This window comes from Rutilus rutilus (assembly GCF_951802725.1).
Source record: "Rutilus rutilus genome assembly, chromosome: 3".
Taxonomy (NCBI): domain Eukaryota; kingdom Metazoa; phylum Chordata; class Actinopteri; order Cypriniformes; family Leuciscidae; genus Rutilus; species Rutilus rutilus.
This window is the reverse complement of record NC_140211.1, coordinates 33940099-33961919: the sequence shown is the minus strand read 5'-3', so window position 1 is coordinate 33961919 and position 21821 is coordinate 33940099. Positions and strand designations below refer to the sequence as shown.

Genomic DNA, 21821 nt, shown 5'->3' with positions numbered 1-21821 from the left:
CACCTCCATTGATTGATAATTTGTTAAATAAGTAAGTGAGTAAGTTCTTATTTTGTATCGTTTATGTATCATATACCATATATTTACATATCTTCCTGCTGTCCCCTTAAAATGTTTTTGTGTGTGTGTGTGTTTAACATCCAGAAAAAGTGGTAAGCACATCCATTGCTTAATGCCTGTGGGAATGGGAGCAGGTTTGATCTGGGCTTGGATCAAAGCCAGGTGTGAGGCTGTTTCCAGCTGTCATGATGAGTCTGCTCTTCACACACAGCTCCTGATGGGAGCAGACAGCCACCCTTCCTGCACCCCCCCAAAGTTAATCACAGTTTCCTTCCTGGCCTCTACCTAAAGCTCCATGATTGACACTTTTCAAGCACTAATGATTATTTGTGCTATGTGCAAAGTGAACTGAACGACTGCCGTGAGAGGGAGAGTATAGGGCTGCAAGAGTAAGGACACAAACACAACTTATGCTATAGACTTTTAGTCCAAATAGACACCATGCAATTTGACGCAAATTATAACAAGGCCATAACGATTATTTGTAGTGTCCTTTCAATATGTTGTGTACCTGGTGTCATTATTTAGCTGTCAAAATTGAAAATGCACATTTCCATACATTTTAAATGAACAACAAAAACCTCAGTAAAATACCACAATATGTAATATACTGACTGTAATTTCATCCCTCGTTTTTATTCAACTTAAATATGCTGTCTCCTCTGAGGTACATAAGATTACACAACTGAAACTTACACACACACACGTATTCTGAACTACTTTTCTGTTGCCTGTTTATGCCCACAACATTAACTCCTATGTTTCCAATGATTTCCTGAGGGTGAGGGGGTCACAGAGTAAAGTCACTGACAGCGAGTCCAAATCCATCTTTCCATGTCACTGTTGTCATTAAATCAGGAAAATCGCCCCCAATTTTCTCTAACATGCCCCTCTGCCTTTGTGAGTTGTGAAGTGTCAGTGAGAGTTATGACAGCCCTGCCACTCTCCAGCACTGGCCCCAAGGGACGCTGACTCAGCCTGGGGACAGACTGAGCTCAGCATCTCTCTCAGTCGGTCTAACCTCTCCCCTGGGGCCGCTGTTCAACCACCGGCACAGTCCCAAACTGTAGGCTAAGCATCCCAATTAGAATAGTCCATTGGGTGTTAGAAGGAAAGCACACCTGCAGCACAGGAAAATCGATGGTCAGATGGTTGCTGAAGTGTCACAATTTGCCTACAATGCTCAGAGGCCAGGGCCAGCTTCATCATAACATGCTGGGAACCGTGACCGTGAAGCACAGGCACCCATTACCATAGTGACAAAGACTTGCTGCATGCAGTAGTTTGAGCTGTCACCCCAGACATTTTGACGTGGAATGTCAGATGGAGTTTGTGCAAACAGCTACTGAATGGTACTAACGTCACTTAATGACGAGGAGATGTTCTGACGAGGGAAAACTTGTGGGAGACTTGTGACGTGACATGACGTGATTTTTCATGAGTCTGGAGTTCTTGTAGTTTAGTTCAAATTTATACGGTTCTGTTATCCTTATGTGTTGTGCATTTGTATGTTTGTGTCTCTGACAGACATCTCCGCCACAGAGTTTATGGAACGTCGTGGAAATCTGAAGAGCAGGTACGAGCTTCTGGGTGACTTCCTGTCAGACATGCTGTCGGTGGGGGCAGACGACGTCAACATTTTCAGTCTGGTGGAGGTGCGGGACAGGACTCTGGATGTGAGGTTCTCTGTTCACAGCGCACCGTTCCTCAGGGCTGAGCGAGTGCACGGATATCTTGCAGCTCATAAACAAAAAGTAAGGTTTGTCGGAAGCACATTGATATGGATATGCTCATATTTGTGTATATGCTCATATACTTGTAACAAACCCAGGAATCACTCTAAATGCATGCACACTTCAATGTGGAATAACTGCAAGCTTTAACACAACTTACATCTACTTTCACTTATTCATAATGAAATGAAATCTGATGTATTAACCCATCCCTCTTTGTACCTTTTCAGTCGCCTCTGACACTCTCTGGCTCTCTTTTCATTTATACGACACATAAGCTCCATTCCCTTTTTAGAAAAGATTCACGGCTAAAAGTAATGGAGATATGATGTGTATTGGAATTATTCAACAGATCTTAAATGCATCAATTTCCAACACAAAATCATTGATCAGAACCAATTATGGGGGGAAAAAAGGGTTGGGAATGGTGAGCTGAGATGGTGAAAGTAGTATTGATGGAGGCTAGAGGTTATTAATGATTGGAATTCTAATCCTCTGGAAGAAACTACTCAAAACGTTCCCTTATTCTCTTTCTCATTCGCTTCCCTTCAATTCAACTTGTTCCATTACTCAGAGCTAAAAGTTGTGGGAGAGGAAAGTGAAAATTTAGGGAGTTAATTGCAGATGAACTCGCTGATATGGAAAGTAAGTTACAGGTCTCCACCCATTGTAATTGGAGAGATTCCAAGACAAGGAGTTGAAAAAAAAATTTGTGAAATGAAAATTGCCACGTTTAAGGTACGTGCATTGTCAGGGTTTCCAGAGAGAACAGCCAGTGCATGTTCACGCATAGAACTATTGCCTCTGAATCTTATGTAATTGCGTTTTTCTATTTTCGGCTGGTATGGCGGCTGCATTCACTGCGTGTCGGAAGTGTCAGGTAGGGTGTGTGATGCTGGCTTACAAGAGAGCTGGAAGAAACGAGTCAGACCAGCAGGAGAGAGACCGAGAGGAGCCCCCCAACACCCCCCACCCCCCTACACGTCTGTAACTTTTAAATGATTCTTAATGCACTGCCGTGATCTCCAGTACTCCTCTTTTTCCCCCTTGCTTTCCACCTCACTCCCCTGCTGCCACAACGCACACTTTGAAGAGCTCAGGATTCCCCCGCGGCCTTGCTGGAATGGGGGAAGCGGATTTTCGCAGTACACTGCTCATCTCCCAGGGGTGTGCCCTTCTATCTCGCCCCCTAACACCCCTTCTGCAATACACACAACTGAAGTGACACCCTGTGAAGTGTCAGATGCTTCACAAAAACACACACTGTTGCGTCAAGCTCGGAAACCAGAAAGAAATCTCCCTGTGGTGATAGTGAGTCCTGATGAAAGACTAGGAGTCAATGATAAACAGGGAAAAAAGAAGCAAGGGAGGAAGAAAAAGTTTTCAGGGAAGCTTGTTATTTGTTGTGAAATTGGAGGGCGAATCGGTTCAAATGCAAAGCTTACATTTAGGTCTTAAGCAGACTAAACTAAAACTTTTTTGAGGCATTCTCGTAAGATTTACCCCTCAGAATAAACATACGCTGCACGTTCTAGAAATAGAGCACCTATAGTGAGTAGGTCAACACGCAGAAGGAACCAGTGAAGATGAACAAAGAATAATTAGAGCCATTCTCTACATTTAATCACATGCCAATGAATCGCCTGCTCTATTTGAGTTCACATTATAAAGTAGTGGAAATACAATTATTTTAAAGCTTTCAGCTGGATCTTCACTGTCAGAGCCATTTCACTCTGGCCTTTCTCTAAAACACATCTCATCACCTCAGCTTTTGCAGAAATCTTCATAATTACATATCAAACACGAAGGCAGTGCGTTTTGTTTCGACTTTATTCAGGCAATTGTTGGCTCGTGCACACCCACACTGTTTCTTTTGTTGGTTTTTTCTTTTCTCTCAGAATAATTTTGAAATTACTTCTTGGTTTGTTGCATCTTTAAGTGCTATGTGGCGCAGCACCTCCCATCGATCCCCATTCCTGTTATTTTATGTGAATGTTTCTTCCATCAGGTTTGCTTTGGCAAAAGAAAACCTCTAGTTTTTCTTTTTGAAAGAAAAGCTCAGTCATGTGCGACGGTATCATGTGGATCGGTTCCAAACCTCACCATGCCTTTTGCTCACTCACCAAAACACCCTTTGGCGGTTGTTGAACTCCTTCACAAATCAAATGTTTAAAAAGCGTACACTGTTTTGAATCAGAAACATGAAAAGGCCACTGGTCCAATAGAAGGTTAGTGTCTGTGAGCGAGGAGCACAAAACAAACTCCAGTCCTCCCACCAGTTCATGTGTGTATGTAGATTCTGCTTTGTTTATCTCTTGGGTGTCATCCTGTGCTATCATTGAGCCTCTGTGGAGAAGTTTCCCTCAGGGAATTCTGGGTATTGTAGTTTCAGTCCCGACGGGCACCTCAGAGTGCCTCTGAGAAATGAGCTGACAGTACCATTGAGCAGGAGATGGGGAAGACATTCCACGCTCTCCTCCAGGAATAGGGACGGAGAGAGAGAAATAAACAGAGAGAAAAATGAGAGCGTCCAGAAGGAGGATTAAACGAGGGAGTGGGTGTATCTTCTCTACTGTGTAGGCTCCTGTTACCTGAGCCTAACTGGCTCATATAAACTAATGGCTTATTAGTTGTCTGTGCATGCAAAATGAAATGCGAGACCTCAGTGTTGCAGTGCTTAACGTCTGAGGTAATACATGCAAATCACCTCCTCAAGCAGGCGTGAACGTGGGAGTCAGACCTGAATGCTCTGTTGAGAATACACATTGTGTGTGTCTGTAAAGACCCAGAACTATGAGAAGAGAAGGAGAGAGAGTCAAGTGTGTGTGGGTGAATGTTTAACACCAGGCATCTCTACGCTCTGCAGCTTTAAATGCGTATGTGTGTGTTTGTGTGTCTTGAAAACAACAACTGGATCTAATCCACAGGGACTCTGCAGTGCAGTTAAGTGCATGAGTAGATCTGCAGTCAGTCAGGCACACACTTGAGATATACATGGATACTGGAACCATTAAAGGTCAGTTAAGGAAATTCAATGAGTGATCACACTGATTTTGGTTATATGTTTAAAACTAAGCGTTATTGTTTTTAAATTCAGTGGCCCAGAAACATGGAACAATTAACAACAACAACACAAAAAATTTAACCGACTATGCTTCCACAATTGGATGAATTTACGGACCTTGTAAAAGACCTCTAGTGCTTGGAAATTGTCTCTGTTGTATTTGAGCTGCAGGCACTTGTGTATCCTGCTTTGATAATTATTTATAGTAATGCACACTATCTTGTCACCATATTGGTTATTAGCAATAAAGCAGTGCAGATTGGATTTTGGGTGTTCACTTAGTTACAGAAATGTTGTATATAACAATTGAAATCTTGTAATTAATTAATTTATAATTGTTTTCACAATATAGAATTTTAATATTGGCGTTGGTTGTCAGCCATAAAACCGCCTTATCTTAATGGCCTTAATTTTAAAATCAGTGCATCCCTGTTTGTTTATTTTGAGTTGTCATTTTGCTACCATCTTGTCCTGTTTAATCCCCCCAAAAAGTTTTGTTCTGGTTAAATAAAGGTTAATAACTAACAAAAATAAATTGTACATGTCCACATTACATATGAACGCTGTCACTGAGTGACCACCTCTCTTAATGTTTGCGCTGCTCTGTCCCTTCGAATGCCGCCCTGCATCTGGGCTCCCGATTGGAACAGGCATATGAGAGGAGTGGTACAGTACCAGACTGGGCTGGCGGAGTGTGATGAGGTGCATCTGAAGTTAATGGTGCCATTAAATGCTGAATGCACCTCTCCTCAATATACCCTTCTCGCCCCATGTGCATACGCAAAGGCTGTAAGGGAGGGCTATGAGTGCCAACTACGGCAGTCCCAATATGCGATTTTCACTACATAATTATTGTGGCCAAGAGAATTGACCATAATGATATTATCACTGTATATATCTACTGTGTTGAAAGTTGGGGGAGAAATATTAACAATGCTATTAGTGAAATTGATCTTTAACTGTTTCTTTTGTGTTTTCTACTTTTTAGCCAATGAATCACACTCAAAATAGGGAGGCAGAGAGACAGTTTATAACCAACTGTACAAAAGTGTACAAAAATAAGTTAGTGTTGATCAGCTCTACCTGCAGACTAAGGTGTCTTGCACCCCGACTTTTCAAAAAACTTTTTTTGGGTCCTGGTTGAGTCTCGCTTTCGCCTGTCACCTCCTCTGACATGATCATGGCCTCTGCATCATCATTTTCTTTTTTCGATTTTATGATGGGTGGTAACAATCGTTAAGGTGCAATACTGCCACCTACTATGTTGAGTGTCAACCATATAGTTACTGCTGCTGGATTATTAACGATATTATTGTATGTGTAGTATTAAGATATACATTTTTCGTTTTTAAAAAATATACATTATCGTCCATGCCAGTATATTGCACCAACCTGCAGCCCAGAAAGAAAGAACGCCTAGGCTTCCATTTCCTCAGAAAGTCTGCAGGACACTCATCACTGCACCTTCAGTTCTCACACAAATCCCCTCCCCCCGTACACTTTTTTTTTTCTCCTTTTTAATATTTCATGTCCCCTTTCTGCAGCCTAACGCTGCCCGCACTGTTTCTGCCTCACCCCACCATAACACATTGTGACACGTGCCTGTCCGGCCCGGTTGTGCGCATTGCACCGTATCTCTTTGCACCCTCAGAGTTACAAATCAACATAAACAGCATCTTCAGGCACCCACAGCCCTCTGCCACAGAGGCAGTGTAGTAAAATACCTCTCCATGAGTTACTATCCAAGTCAGAATAGTGTCCCAGCAAATAGGTCCCAGCTAATCTTGGAGTAGGTGAGCAACTTGAGCATCTGTCTCTATCTTCTCTCTGTCTGTATCCCTCTATCTCTCGTTTCTTCACCCCTCCATTTCCCATTAAGTGTGTCTGGCCACATGGGTTAGTGGAGGACAGGTCAATCACTGTGTGACTGCTCAATCCACCACGGAGCAAACTGCTCCACTTCAGATGTTGTATTTGAATAAATGGTGTGGAAGTTGAGGGCCAGTCCTGTGGACATGGAAGTATCTGCACGACGTTTATGTGCTTGTGAAAAATCACAGGCTCTGAGAGGCTCTCTGAACGCTGTTTACGCCTCAAAGCTGTATAAACAAGTGGGTTTGGGGTCTTTTTGGTTAACTTGGTTAGACTTGTTTTGGTATTTGCATGCTTATTTAAAGGTAGCTCAGCTGAAAAGACAGCCATAGATAGATCTAGCAGCCTAAATAGGTAAAAGGCAAGACTTCCTTGATCAATAAGCTTCACAAGTCAGTAGACCAGCAAGGAAAGTTAGTTCAAGCTAATTCAAATGTCGCAATGAGTTATTTACTGAGAAATACAATTATAAGCAAAACATTATTTATGTTTTTGATGTCTCCGCTTTCAAATTATGTCTAATGATTTGGACCCACTTTATATTGAAGGGATAGTTCACCCCAAAATTTAAATTCTGTAATTTACTCACTCTCAGGTTGTCCAAATCTGTATGAATTTCTTTGAATTTCTTTTTTTCACAAAATAAGTTGTTTTGAAGAATATTGGTAACCATATTTGGGCCAACTAAATGATTTTTTTTGGGAGGGGGGATTTTTTGGGGGGATAAGAGCGATAGATAAAGGGATGGATAAACTGTCCCTTTAAGTGTCTTTAACTACTATGCACTAACATTTAAATGTATCGTTTGATACAGTGCACTTATTGTGTACATACATGTTTTTATATTGTACTTTTTACTATTTAAAAATACCTGCATCTAATTACAGCTGTAATTAATTTCTGAAATAACATCCGTAATTACACTGTAGACGTAACCCTTCCCTTACATCATAACTCACTCTTAAACCTACCCATACTACCAAACTTGTCCCTAACCGTACCCGTATCCCTCCTCAGTTGTGGAAAAAGTGTTTTGCAATACAATATAAACACAATAAGCACATTGTACCGTAACATTTGTTTTGATTTAAGCACATGGTAATAGAAGATTCCTAATATAAATTGTCTAAATGTTTTATTATGAAAGTCAAACAAAAAAATGTCATTTTGACAGTCTTTATTGTGGTGTTGCATCGCTGTCTCTACCTCAGGTCAGCGTGAACCGATCATCTCTTACTACTAGTTATTGCATGAAATAAACATGAATGACCATCAGAAGGTATGTTCAAAGATACAGTAGAAGTTATTGAAATGTATTACCCAATCCAAGTTTCAAGCATGGAAAGATGCCAGTGAAACACCTTGCGAACTATCTGACCTTACGGTATAATAATTCAGCAGCAGTTTTGAATAGAACCATTATTCAATGCAATGCATGAAACTCAGAATCTGTTTCTGGGTCAAAATGACTGAAAATAATTGAGCTGGTCACGTGTTCTTTTCCTTCTTTTAGTTTGTTCTGTTATTTTTCTTTCACCATTATGGCAGTATTTTCTCAGGTGATGGGCTTACTTTCTCGCTCTCTCTTTCCATTTCCCCTCCCCATGTAGCTCCAGTCTTTTCTTCAAGTCAACGTGACCCAGGTTCATGTAGATGAGTGTGTGGATGCCGACTGTCGTGGAGGAGGGGGTTGCACCAGCCACCTGAGCGTGACTGACAAGCCGGCGGTGGTCGACTCGGGCAGCATGGCTCTAGTGTCAGTGACTGTGGAAGCCACAGCTGTCTGCAGCTGCTCAGCACGTGAACACCTCCACCAGAGCTGCTCTGTCTATCCCAGAAACCCCTGCCACAATGGAGGAGTCTGCTTGGACACGCAGAGTGGATACAGGTGAGAAAGTACAGGTTTTCCTTTGAGAGTCGCAGAGCGTACTCAAATTACTTTATTTCACTCTGCATATGGGCAGAGAGTGAGCTGAAGAACATAACAGCAGTGAGGTTGTTACAACAGACTTCCATTAGCAGTCTGTAATCTGCAGCAGGTTCCTGAGCATATGCAAGCTCTTTGAGGAAACGAGCAAACACAGTGTCTAAACATTACATTAGGTTGAGAATTGCATGATGAAACTGTCTGAAATTAACAATGCACTTAGATGCGTATATGCCTCATCCTCATCTCACATTCATATGCCTCTTTGAGAGGGCAAAAAGAAGACATGATCAAGTGAACTTCCACATGGATCCGAGCCCCTATTTGTAAGTCTAATCTTCTCACTTCTGAGCTTTTTCCACAAATACGAGGCTGAGAAAACCTTTCTTTTTATGTGTTATTCAATTATCCAGTCCTGGCATGGATATTGATTTCCTTCCCTGAATAACAATACTGAGTGACTGGGATTGGACAGGTTTGCGGGAGCAAGGAGCTTATGATGATTGTTAGGTGGGGAATTTTTTTCCTCAGAATACATTGAAACCTGGCAGCCGAGAGTTAATAACAAGCGCTCTAATGCAAGTTTTGTCAGCCGTGGCTATAATTGAACAAGGCAGGCGAGCCATGTCTCATGTTGAAAATTTTGAACAAAACTTTCTGTGTTTTAGGTTCTGTTTCCAAGCATGGAGTTGTGTATCTGCCTACTCTGGGACACATAGTTATAATTAGAAGTGATGTTTCTTGATGTAAACTATAGCCTATTTGTTTGTGGAAAGCTGGGCAGCTTTTTAATCACTTACATCACTTCTAATTAAAACATAAGTCGTCAGATCTTCTAATCATGCTAATTCATGAATAGCTAAGCTAATTTGATATTTCAAATGCATGTGAAAGTTTGATTAGAATAGCTGGATTGAGAATATTGCACCTTCACATGGCGATTGTAACAGGAATATATCAACAGTGATCAGCAAAGGAATGAGTACAAGTCTTCACATCATTCAGACAACTCATTTTATAAGGCTATGACAAATTTTAAGACCTTGTCAGAGGAAAATTGCATTTTTAATTCATTAGTTCTATTAGTTTTTAAGTATAAATGTGCATAAAAATTGGTATATTTTTATGGAGTGTCTATTTACACAAAGTGGAGTTAACGTGCCTTGTTACCAGTAGCTATTTACACTAACTCCTCCCACCATTGTCTGACTGAGCTGACTGACTGAATCCTTTTAACTGGAGCGTTGGTGTGGTGCTTAGGTGGGTGCGTTAGCTTTTGATGCGACCGATTCAAGTTTGATTCTGCCTTCCTTTTCCCATTGCATATCAGCTAGGAGAGGTATTTATTTGAAATAAAAATAGAGAAAATATTCAAAAAGTGGAAATAAAGTGTGGGAATTAAGTTTAAACTATGTTTATACTATAGTATAAATAGCATCTAACTTTGCACTGTGCAAAGAAAATAGGTACTGCTATTTTCACTGTGTAAATAGCATCTATCGCTATTTATACTTTCTTCTGTTAAATTTTATCTGTTGTATTTTATTTTATTTTATTTTTAGGGGTTCAAGCATGAAATGCTTGAAATGAAATCCAATTTCGATTTAGGCAGGAAAAATGTTCTGCTATGTCGAATTTTGTCCAAAACCTACTTTTGCGAACTAGTCCCTGGTTTTTGGCCCGATCGGAACCAGACCAGTCTAGGACAATTCTCTGGACTCTCTAGATCAATAATTATCGAAAAAAAGTTGAACTTTTGCATCTGGGTGGCTGTAACAGGGTCATTTAGAAAAGGGGCGTGACAAAATACACTCAAAAGTATAAACTTCACAAAAATTTATGAGCGTATGTGTCATGACATGGTGAAGAAGCATGCAGAGTTTCATGGAGATCGGACCATAGCTGGCGCAATAACTGGCAAAAAGCTTCCATTCTTATTAGGGGTTCAAGCATGAAATGCTGAAACCCTATTGTAATTGTAAGGATTCGTAAAACGCATTGTGCAGGCCAAACCGTAAGGCCTAGAGACTTGAAACCTGGCCAGATGGTAGGCCTCAATTTGGGGACAACCTATCAGAGTTTGACCCCGATTGGCCCATAGGTGGCGCTACAGCAACCAAAAGTACCAAATCGCTCATAACTCTTTTACCGTTTGACCTAGACTCAAGTGTCTTACACCACTGTGATCCCTGGCTCAAGGCGGACAAGATGACTAGGACGATAGGTGGCGCTATAACTATTAAAAAGCTTTAAAACCATATATTTCCTATGGTACATTGCCTGTATTGGCTGTAAATGGTCTTTTCCATCTATTATGTCAGTGGTTACATGCTTGCTAAATAAAACTTAATAACTTCTGATGCTTTTGTGCTTAAAAGCCTTAACCCTTAAAGACCGATACGGCCGCCCGCGGCATAAAATAACTATCGTTCTAAAATGTTTAATAACTTTTGAGTCGCTAATCCAATCTGTATGCTTTAAAATGCACCGTAAAGATGAGATTCACAGCTTTCCCGTGTTATCACGGTTGTCTCTATTGGTCATTCATAGGCTGCGTAGTGCCGGTGATTGCGTCATCAAAATCTGCAGCAGTGATTCGTCAATGAAACACATGTGGTTTCTTTCTCTGAGCCAAACAGGAACGATTGTTGATGCTTAGTCCCACCCCCATGCCCAGATTCGTCCAAACGGTCATCAACTCAACCAACAAACATAGTGATTGGTGATTTTAACAACCAATCACGTTTCTTTATACATTTTTAACAAACGCAATGCATTGAAAACTACGCATGAAAACTAACGGATGCAAAGTTTTTGACCATAGCGCAAAACACGAAAGAGCGCAAAACATGAAAGAGCATAAAACACGAAAGAGCATGAGTATGTAAAAAAAAACAGAAGTACAAATCGGAGGATGTGTTAGAATTTATTTTTTTAAACGAGTCGTTAGACCTGGTGGAACCTTCCGATTCAGAAGATTGTTTGAATCATTTGCACTGTTTATTTATCTATTTGTATTTAGTTTGTGAAGATTATTTGCACTATTTGTTCATTAGCACTCAGTATATTACCCTCAATGAACCATTTCTTCATTTGCACTGTTTATTTCTTTTTGTATTTAGTTTGTGAAGATTATTTGAACCATTTGTTCATTTACACTCTGTATATTGTATTGTTAGTATTTATATTGCACAGTTGTCACTACTTGTTATATTGTTTGCATTTGTTGTTCATGTTCAAATTATAATATAATTTTCTGAAGAAAAATGTTTGCTTCAGTGTTCTGTTGTAATATAACAACTTTTCTATTTACTTTACTTCCTGAACTTATTTGGACACATCTACATTGTCAGTAAATGTAATACACCTGTTTTTACTCAAAAACGCCTAGAATAATATTATAATAAATGGCTATAACTTGCTGAGGGATTGTTACATGTAGACAAAATTTCATCTGGAAGTCTAAAACAACCAAGTCTAACTTTCTAAAAGAAAAAAACAAAACTTCAGGAAGTTCTGTTTGAGTTCACACTGAAAACATCACATTTTTTGCTGCCGTTTTTCTTAAAATCCTGTTAATTTCATAAATTCTCTGACAAAAGAAATGTAAAACTGGGACTTTAAATGAGCTAGCTGGAAACTTTAGGTTCTCCTGTTTAAAATGATATATGGCACTTGATGCTTGCTGCTAGAATGGGTTAGAAAAACAAAGAAAAGTACAGGTGAGTCAGGCGCCCCAAAAATGTTCTAGGTCTTTAAGGGTTAAAGGCCTTAACTGCTTGAACCCCGATAAATGCTGCTTGCAGCTTTAATTCTATTTATTATTTTACTTTATGTATATACATTTTTTATAAGATATTACTTTATTGAAAATATTGGCCAGAGCTATTTTGAGAAATTCATCAGCTCTGTGGAAGCACATTTACATTTCTCTTCCCTAAAGGCAAGATAGACTCGAAAATGACAGAGACAGACGTTGAGAAAATAGTGGAAAAAGTTTGTATATGAATAACATCTATTGTCAGTCCTAACTATAATGTGAGTTGACAATACCATACTGTAAGACTGTCTAACAGTTAGTGTAAGGTGGTTTCTACCCTTCGAGAAAACAAAAGGCTCTCCTGAGAATTAACATTTGAACTCTCTTGCTTATGTAACAGCAACATCCGAGACGCACCACAGACTGCAGCTCACCCCTCACTTTTACAGTCTCATCATCTCCCCCTCCTCTCCCCTTGTCCTCCTCACCTAAAACTCACTGAAAACCTATGCAAACCAAAGCTATTATAAGATAAGTAATGTTGGTCAGCTTATATCTGTAATAGTGGCCATACCTCTACTGAAGTAAACGTTAAGTTAAATTCAAGTGTATGCAATTCCATGGGGGCTATACCAAAGTATCTTTGATTGTGTAAACGTGAATGTGACTGATCTCCGGTATAGCAATTACCTCTGTTTGGTGACCTAAACTGATGGGCTTGTGAACGTGAGACCCGCGTTAAACAGAAGACGTGAGGACCTCTGAGCGACATAGTTTCCTAATCTGAACTGGCAAAATATACTTAAGGCGAGACACTACAGGTGAATAGGGTAAAAAATTTAACTAGCAGATATCACCATGAAACTTTCCCAGTTGATTACCTACATTAAGATGAGAAAAAAAAATGTATTACAAGTTTTCAGTAATTTAATGTTTAAATATGCAAATCAGGCAATATCTAATCAAATATGCACTAATTTGCATATATTTAAAAAAACGATATCTGAGTATTGGATAAAGCCAGGTTAAAATTTATTTTTTCATTGTGTTCACATATTAGATGGGAAAAAAATTACAGAGGGATTTATGGATATCTACTTTTGTTATCCTGTAAATCAGAAAATACTGTCAATATAGCCTTAAAAAAATTATTTTCGCCATGTTTTTTTGAATAAAATGTTATATAAATCAGGCTAGGAATAATATATTTACAAATCCCTCTGTAAATGTCTTCATAATATAACTAGGTACAAGACTGGAAAGTTTGGTGTATAGGTGCTACTGAAGTGGAGATTTCGGACTTGGAGTATGAGAGAAAAGTCATTTTGAGAAAACGGGCTTTAAAGATTTTTCATCAGCCAATGAGATTGCGCATTCAGTCCTTTTACTTTCACGATTGGTTGCTGATAAAAAGGAAATGACCATATTTGGATCCGACAGGATTGTACATGAGAGAGAGCTTCCTAACGGTGCTTCTGATGACAGGCTGACGGCAGAGATCGCGGAGCAGCACGTTGACTAAGAACGTGAACTTTTGTTGAATTTATGAGAAATCTACAGACGCAAACAGACAAAGTGTAATAAAATAAAGACCTAAATGTGTATTTCGGACTTTTTTTCAACACAAGTCTGAAAGAAGACATGTTATTGAAGACAAATATCCCCAAATCTCAAAATTTACCAGTAAAAAAAAAACCGATGTTTTTGCCTGCCGTGTCTCGCCTTAAGAGTTAAAAAGAATAATCAAACATTTGCTCACTTTTAATGATCCTCAGATATCATTAAAACCTTTTTCATTTATGGAGTCAGATGAAATAACGAGGTAATACATATGAGAAGGTGTATTTCATTTAATCTTGTTGTGTTGCGTAAAAGGAAAGACAGTAACGCACAGAAACCTTTACCCGTATTATTGGAGACCGCCATTGGGCCACCAAAGCTAGGGCACTAATGAATGCTTAGCAGTGATTTATAAAGCTCAGTGTTTTAGTATGTATGGGTTGTTTAGAACCAAATCAAGAGAGCAGCTGCCATGTGGAAGCTCCTAATGATATCTGAGATGTGCTTGCAGATGTGAGTTGTGTTCTAATCGCTGCTTGTGATATGGAGGATTTTTTCCCTTCAGCAGGGAAATTAAGAATGCAGAGCAATGAACGCATCATAAATACCAGCCTGACATCTTCCAAAGGGGGCATTTAAAAAATGAAATTGCACATTTGCCCATTGTATAATTTATATGTTGACCATTTACCTAGTCTTACATCTACCACCCCCCAACACACACACACACAAACCTGTTTCCACAACTGTATTTATTTTTATTTATTTATTTTTTACTGGGGAGACTGTCTCTCATGCAATCCTATTTGCCCATAATGTCCTTTGTATTACATTATCTGAAACATCATGTACATTTCTCCTTTAATACCACTATGAGATCATACATGCAACGCATGCGCATGCAGAATTAACATCCCATTCTGATATGCAGTCTTTTCTACGCCTCATTTCATCACCTTGAAAAATATGGAGAAATTCATTTAGCTCTCAGTGGTTTAATTAAAAGAAGAAAGTAAAGCTAAGGATTTGTGAGCGGTCAGACCTAGTGAGCATGTAATGTGGTGAGCTGGCGTTGTGGGCCATAGCGCTTCATGCCTCAAGCCCTCCTCTAATCCTAATAACGTCCACAGGCAACAACTTCAATGTTGCGTGTGTTACGTCAACCTTCCGGTTTTCTTCAGCCTTCAAGCATATGTATATGTGCCTTTTTTTTCTATGTCAAAATATGAGTATTTATATTTTTTTTCGATGAAAAATGTTTGTTTGTACTGTGTGCAGTCATACAGAACGGTTTATCAAACATAGACATTTGTATGAAAAATAGGGATTTGTATGCATTGATATGACATGGCCTATATGATTATCTTGCTTTGGCAGAATGAAATTGCTTTTGGGTCCCTTACTCACACTGCTTGGTTATTTCTGTGTCAAGAGAGACTTAGACATTCTTGCAGCAGAGTGCTTTAAATATCAATGTTTTCTTGCACAAACACTGTTATTCACATGCATCAGACATCCAACCATCCTTGAGTGTTTAGCTCTCAATGTCCTCTTTCTATTAAAGGTGCTCTAAGCGATGTCATCGCAAGACATTTTTTGTCACGTACAGCAAACATCTCCTCACTATCCGCTAGCTGCCTGTCCCCTGAACACACTGTAAAAAAAACGCGGTCTCTGTAGACAGCCCAGGCTTCACAAATGGCAACAAAAACAAACTGGGCCAACCTGGACCACGAAACATAAACAGTGTTCCAGCCAATAACCAACAATGATTTGGGGGTGGGGGTTGGGGGGATTAGTGGAGTTGGAGGAGAGAGAAGCATGAAGAGGGAAGTTAGCTAGAGGAGAGATGTCCTAGACCTAGACAACTACAACGACTAACGTTAGAATTATATTCTCTTGAATTTTGATATGGCTGACACACGACCAAAGAGACAACGTTCTGATGAACAAATAGCAAAGAAGAGGGAAAAGTAGAAAGAATGCGCAAAGTCCCGAATTTACATCGGAAAAGCCTGTTTCAGGAATCATGGGAGGGAGGAGGAGGGAGGGTCTAGCTAGCCTCTGTTTTGTTTGACAATACTTTGAACGTCAACAAGAAGTGACATCACCCAACATCGCTTAGAGCACCTTTAACTGAACTTCATGAGTCACTTTCATTCAGCCCATGTACCATGTCTGTGCTTCATTAGAACTGAATAGATATATAGATTTACAAATCTTTTGTGAATGTATATCAGTGGGAAATGGGTCGATGTCAAACACATTTACTCATAGACTATAAACCTGAATTGAATTGTCCTGCCAAAAATAATCAAATTTCCCCAACCGCTGGTAAAATAATGCAAAAAAAAAAAAAAAATATATATATATATGTATATTTCTGCAGCTACTGTTAGTATAAGTAATGAGACACAAATGTCTTATTTGTAAATTATATATTTGCAGGCCCAATATAGATGCTGAAAAATACTGTATTTATCATAAGTAGATTGTGGATAATGCACAGATGCTAAAATGTAGTCAATTTAAACATAAACACCCTCAATCATACTTTGTCTAATTAAGCTGCATCCTTTTAGATGATTGTCACCATTCAACAAATAATGACAGCTCCCCAGTTAGAGGAGGAACTGAATTTTGTGTAATTTGTTTGTGAAATCATGTTTAGTAACTGGTTTTATGTACTTGAAATCTGAACTTTTGCTCAAAGGATTTGTGTTACTGTACTGTATTTATGAACAGCATATTCTGCAACTTTGGGATCCAGTGTTGATTAAATTTCTAACTTTTATGTACATTTATCCATCAAAAATGAAAAAAATTATAAATATTGTTTAGTAGCATGCTACGAAAAAAAAAAAGTATTTTTCCCCATTAAAAAATATCTAAACATTCTTAAAACAAGATCAATTTACTTGATGCTCAATTGCTTAAGATAAACAGTTGGACTTGGTTATAGACAATATATCTTTGTTTGTTTCTTTGAAGTAAACAGTACAAATTAAACCTAATTTTATATATATATAAACATACAATCCCACCCTCCCTGCAAATCGCTGTCTAATACCACGCCTCCTCAAAAACACATATGGACGCGTACAGACCAGAAGCGAGACGATCAGAGACAACACTATTGGATTATGTGTCATTCACTGGTGAGAAAACTTTACAGTACACCAAAGACTATAGAATAACACAAGACGTGACACTCATATTGTTTTGATTTGATTCTGATGTGGCAGAATAAGTCCCGCCTTTTAAATAAGAGCCCATCGCCGATTGGTAAAGTCATCGTGTCACTGCAGCTGCCGTTAGAAGCTCCGGTTCCTATGGAAACAGTCAGCCTGAAAAAATTTGTTTCATGATTCGAGCATTTAGAAACAAAATTTATGACACAGTTGTTGTCAAATTTCATTGGTGATTTCAAATATGAAATTTAATCGTAAGCTTGGCAAACAGTTTTGGAGAATTTGATGTTTCCCCATTCAAAGAGATAGGAGCTGCACTTGCGTGTCCGAGAGGTGTTTCAAAGATGGCCGCTGAGTGAAATGACTTGAAAAGGGACTTTGAGTACTACAATAATGAACGTAAACAACTGTTTGCCTACCATTCTCGCTCTGTCTGCACAGCTTACGTGAAACGCGCTGATGACGTATGATGTCTGCATGAACAGGCTGCGCAAACACACGTTGACTGATGGGGAACACATGGCATCATTTCATTCAGACCGAATTATTTATGGTTCTACACCTTTCACAGACGATATATATTTATAAAAATACATTTAGACCTCTTAACATAGTAATTGCTATCAGGATATGAGGAGACTTTCAACCAGCATAACAAAATATGTTTCTGTAGACAATCACCTATTGCACCTTTAATGAGAAATTAGACAAATACTGGTTAAGAAAATGCTTAACAATTGCATAGACTATATGCTTTATTAAAATACTATTTCTGATATGCAGATACATGCCTGCTGTATATTCCAGCACAGTGCACATCACTCCAATGAGGGCCGGACCTCAGGATTTAAGGAGCAACATGTAGATTGTCAGGAAGGAGGTTTAATGGTGGATTTGTAAATGGATGGCAGGGGGGAGATTATTGTAGGTCTTTCACAGGCTAACCAATGGAATCCTCATACTGTTTATGTTGGCAGGAAATGAGCAAAAGGGAAGGGGTAAAACGGACCAGAGGGAGTAAGAGGATTGTGTTTAGCCATCATGGCTGATATTAATGCCAGGATTCACTCGAGGAGATAAATTGGTCTGATTTAGTACATCAAGCAGAACAGAGCTGAGTCTTTTTTCACAATGTAGGAAGAAGTTTTTAAAGCGTTTTACTGTCTCTCTGGCATTCTCCATCACTGACAAGCACACAATCTTAATATTTTAGGTATTGCTCACATTGACCCCAGTGAATTTCATGGGACAGAGGCCAATTCATTGTTCATTTCTGCTTTAGAAAGATCTGTGACCCTGCTGATGTTTATCAAAGGCTGTTGTTTCTTTAGGGAATTAAAAGGCTGTCAAACTGCTTTCTTGCTGTTTTTATGCTATTTGACATTTTTGTTCACAAACAACTGCTTGCAAGAAATGCCCCAAAGAAACTCAGAAATGTGTGATCAGCAAACATTTTGCTTTTTCATCTTTCTGCTCCTTTGCTCAGTCTTTTCTCAGACCAGCTTCGATATTCTCTTTTGCGCCAGTGGGTCTATCTTTTTCATTGATTCTGTCACAGAATTTGATCTCACATTGAATTGCCCACTCAAAGCACCCCTTCATCCATCCCTAAAACCCTGCCGACTGACTCTTACCAAAACCAAATCGCAGGGCTTATGCATTACTCAATCCTCAGCCTAAACGGGAGTCACCTGACATAGTTTCTAGTGAGTCGTCATGAAACTTTAGCTTAAAAGGGTATTGTTCCCTTGACAGAGTTACTTTATTGTATTGATTCGGACGGTTGAAATGTTGTCTTATTGCAACCAGATTGGCTCCTCTGTCTTGCTGGATTTGTGTCTTGGGAGAGCATTAGGCGACCCAGGCTAGAAATTTGTCCAAATCCAGCACACTGTGAGGCTGACAGTAATCAATGGGCCAACATTAGAAATGTAATATCTGTGCCATTATCATGGAAAGTTTTCTCTGTGGTGTGCATTACTCTTCCATCCCGCACGTGTAGTCGAGAATGACTATCTGACATGCTATATGAAATCTTTGAGACAGATTCCTGTAAACTTTGGCATCTTATGAAAATGTATCTAAAAAAAAAAAACTCACTGCACTTTTATCTTTGATATTTTTAAGTTTTATGAAGAGTCATCCAAATGTGTTATCCCATCCTCGCTTCAGATAAAGACTGTACTCATACAATTTTCCTATAATTGTTTTAATTATGTATGAGCCAGCCGGTCACCAACAGTTTTTTAAACATGTTGAAATGACGTGACCTGTAGTGCTTCTCTAAACATCAAAGGGTATCTTCATCCTTCATGCCGTCTTTGTAGATACGCTAGTAGCGTAGTGTTGTTTGGTGATTTGAAGAGTGAAAATTGACTCTATAGACACTTCTTATTGTGCTTTACTAAAGAAGATACTGGGAGAATCCGCACCTGTAAGGCCGATGAAGCAAAAAAGGTCTGAAGCCAGAAAGACACAAAAATTAGCCTGATCATCAGGACGGCATGCACAAGGTGGAAAGATTTGATAACATAGACAATCCTGAGTTGTGATGCCCAAGTTGCTTTTAATTTTGATGGACAGGTAAAGGAATTAAATTTGTTAACTGATTTCTAAAATTCACTAGTATCAGTGTGCTTTATTTAAAGACATTCATGCTGATACATGTCTTTAGATGGCAGTACTGTGTCGAACACCATTGTGGCATAGGTATCTAAAGTACATGAAGAATAGCAATGATAGCTAGCTAATGACCTACGGAATGCACCTTTAATTCCTCTCAGATCAAACACTGCATCTTCATCTTCAGAAAAAAATCTTTGCACTGTGTTCTAACGAGGTGGGGCATGATAAACATGTCTTTAATGTAAATGTTGTCCTAACCTGGACAGTTTGTCAATTTTGGCTACCTAGCATGACAATACAGAAATATAAACCAAAATTTTTACAAAATGTCCAGGTGATAACAGACATAAACAATCCACTGTGAAATACAATTGCACTGAAATCCTCATATCTGTATATTAAATATTATCTGATTGGCTGTTATTGCGTCAAGTAGCAGTTGCATGTTCGGTGTGAACAGACAATTGGTGGAATTGCTAGACTAGATAAGGCAGTGATCATCAGGCAAACCGTGTAGTTTGACGGTCAGTGCTATAAACATATCCTCAGCCTGTCTTCTGCTATGTTGTTTTATTAAACATTGGAATAGTTTTGATTAGGGCACAATGTAATTAGAGCCCTTGTGATGCATTGGATTGCTTTGTTGGGCTCATTGACCTGCCTGCCTGACTGTCTGTCTGTCTTTCGTCTGTAATAAGTGCACAGAGGCCATCAACCCATGTCATTTTCTTTTCAAATGGGCAATTATAACTGCAGCTATGTGTGAGACAGCGAAGAGAGAAAGAAAACAAAGACAAAAAGAGACAGAAAGAAGACAGACGTACAAAGGAAGGATGGCGATAGACCCATGCATTTTTCAAAGACTATGATTAGACTTGCCAAAGAGGAACTGAAGCAGAGGATCTGAGGACACAGCAGTGCTTGGGTGGCAAACCACAAGAAAGCAATTTGTCATTGATGTTTCTGAGAAGATGATGCTGTTTGTGGGCTGAATCGAGAGTGTGCGCAACAGGTGGGGCTGATCCGTCAGAAAGCAGAACAAGAGAGCTGTTGATTACTGTTTGAGTCATGCCAATACGTATGCATATGAAGTGTATCTTTCATATGGAAATTTTTGATGGCAAAAGGATGCACAACATCAGACTGGTATTGTATGGTCTAGTGTGGTTCCTGTTTTACTGATTTGTGGGGAATGATGTTTGGGAAGTTCCCATGATGAGAAAAGCTTTTGCTGGAAGTCTGGTAGAATACATTTACATGATTTAAAGTTCAAAAAACACATCATTTTTCACATACTATACATTGCTGCAGCACCTCTTTTCACACTCTGCCTGTTCCTGTCACACTCCTGTCTTTTTAAAGCCCCCCTTCCAAAACATCCAGTCTACTCTGATTGTGACACAGGTTGTGATTTGTCAACCATTTAGAGCGTCTGTTGGAAATGTATCATGTCATGTATAGGTATGAAACAACTGGTCTTTTCAACCACACAGTATCACTATTTCTGTTGCAGTTACTCATATTTTCACAGAAGTACTGGGATAAAAGTTTATAGTTTGGATATAAACATGTATGCAGTGTTATAAATAAAGTGGCGGTGCTCACCAAAGGGGGCGGGGCTTTGTTTGGGGGGGTGGGAGGGTTATGGGGGGATTGGTTGTCTCCCTCTGTAGTTTTGGTTTGAACATTGGGGGGTTGGAGTGTGAACTGTTTAACAGGGTCCCGGGCAGTGTTGCCAGATTGGGACGGTGATTTCCAGCCCAAAAGCTCACCAAAACCCGCCCACTACAAGAAAAAACCGCCCAAAATTTGACTGCCAAAATAATATGATATAATTTCATTACCATGTCATTCAAGGTTGATAAGCACAATCTGTATCTCCTTAAAACAAAATAACAATGATAAAAAAAAAATTAAAAAAAAATTTCCCCAGGAAAACAGATCAAAACAGAGCAATAATAAAGGAGAATTAGCCAATATGACTAAAATGTCCAGATGGACACTGTCAAAACGGCAATCAAGAAATGAA

At 39.2% G+C, this 21821-nt stretch overlaps 1 protein-coding gene across 1 annotated transcript in view; it reads left to right on the top strand.

The window, feature by feature from the left end:
• Nucleotides 1-21821, top strand: part of LOC311288215 (neural-cadherin) — a gene marked incomplete at its 5' end in the record, with an annotated part of 267805 nt that overhangs the window by 194298 nt on the left and 51686 nt on the right. The window contains 2 exons of the mRNA XM_084405506.1: nucleotides 1588-1814; nucleotides 8340-8617. Of these exons, the coding sequence (XP_084261632.1) occupies nucleotides 1588-1814; nucleotides 8340-8617 (505 nt within the window). The remainder of the gene's footprint in view (nucleotides 1-1587; nucleotides 1815-8339; nucleotides 8618-21821) is intronic.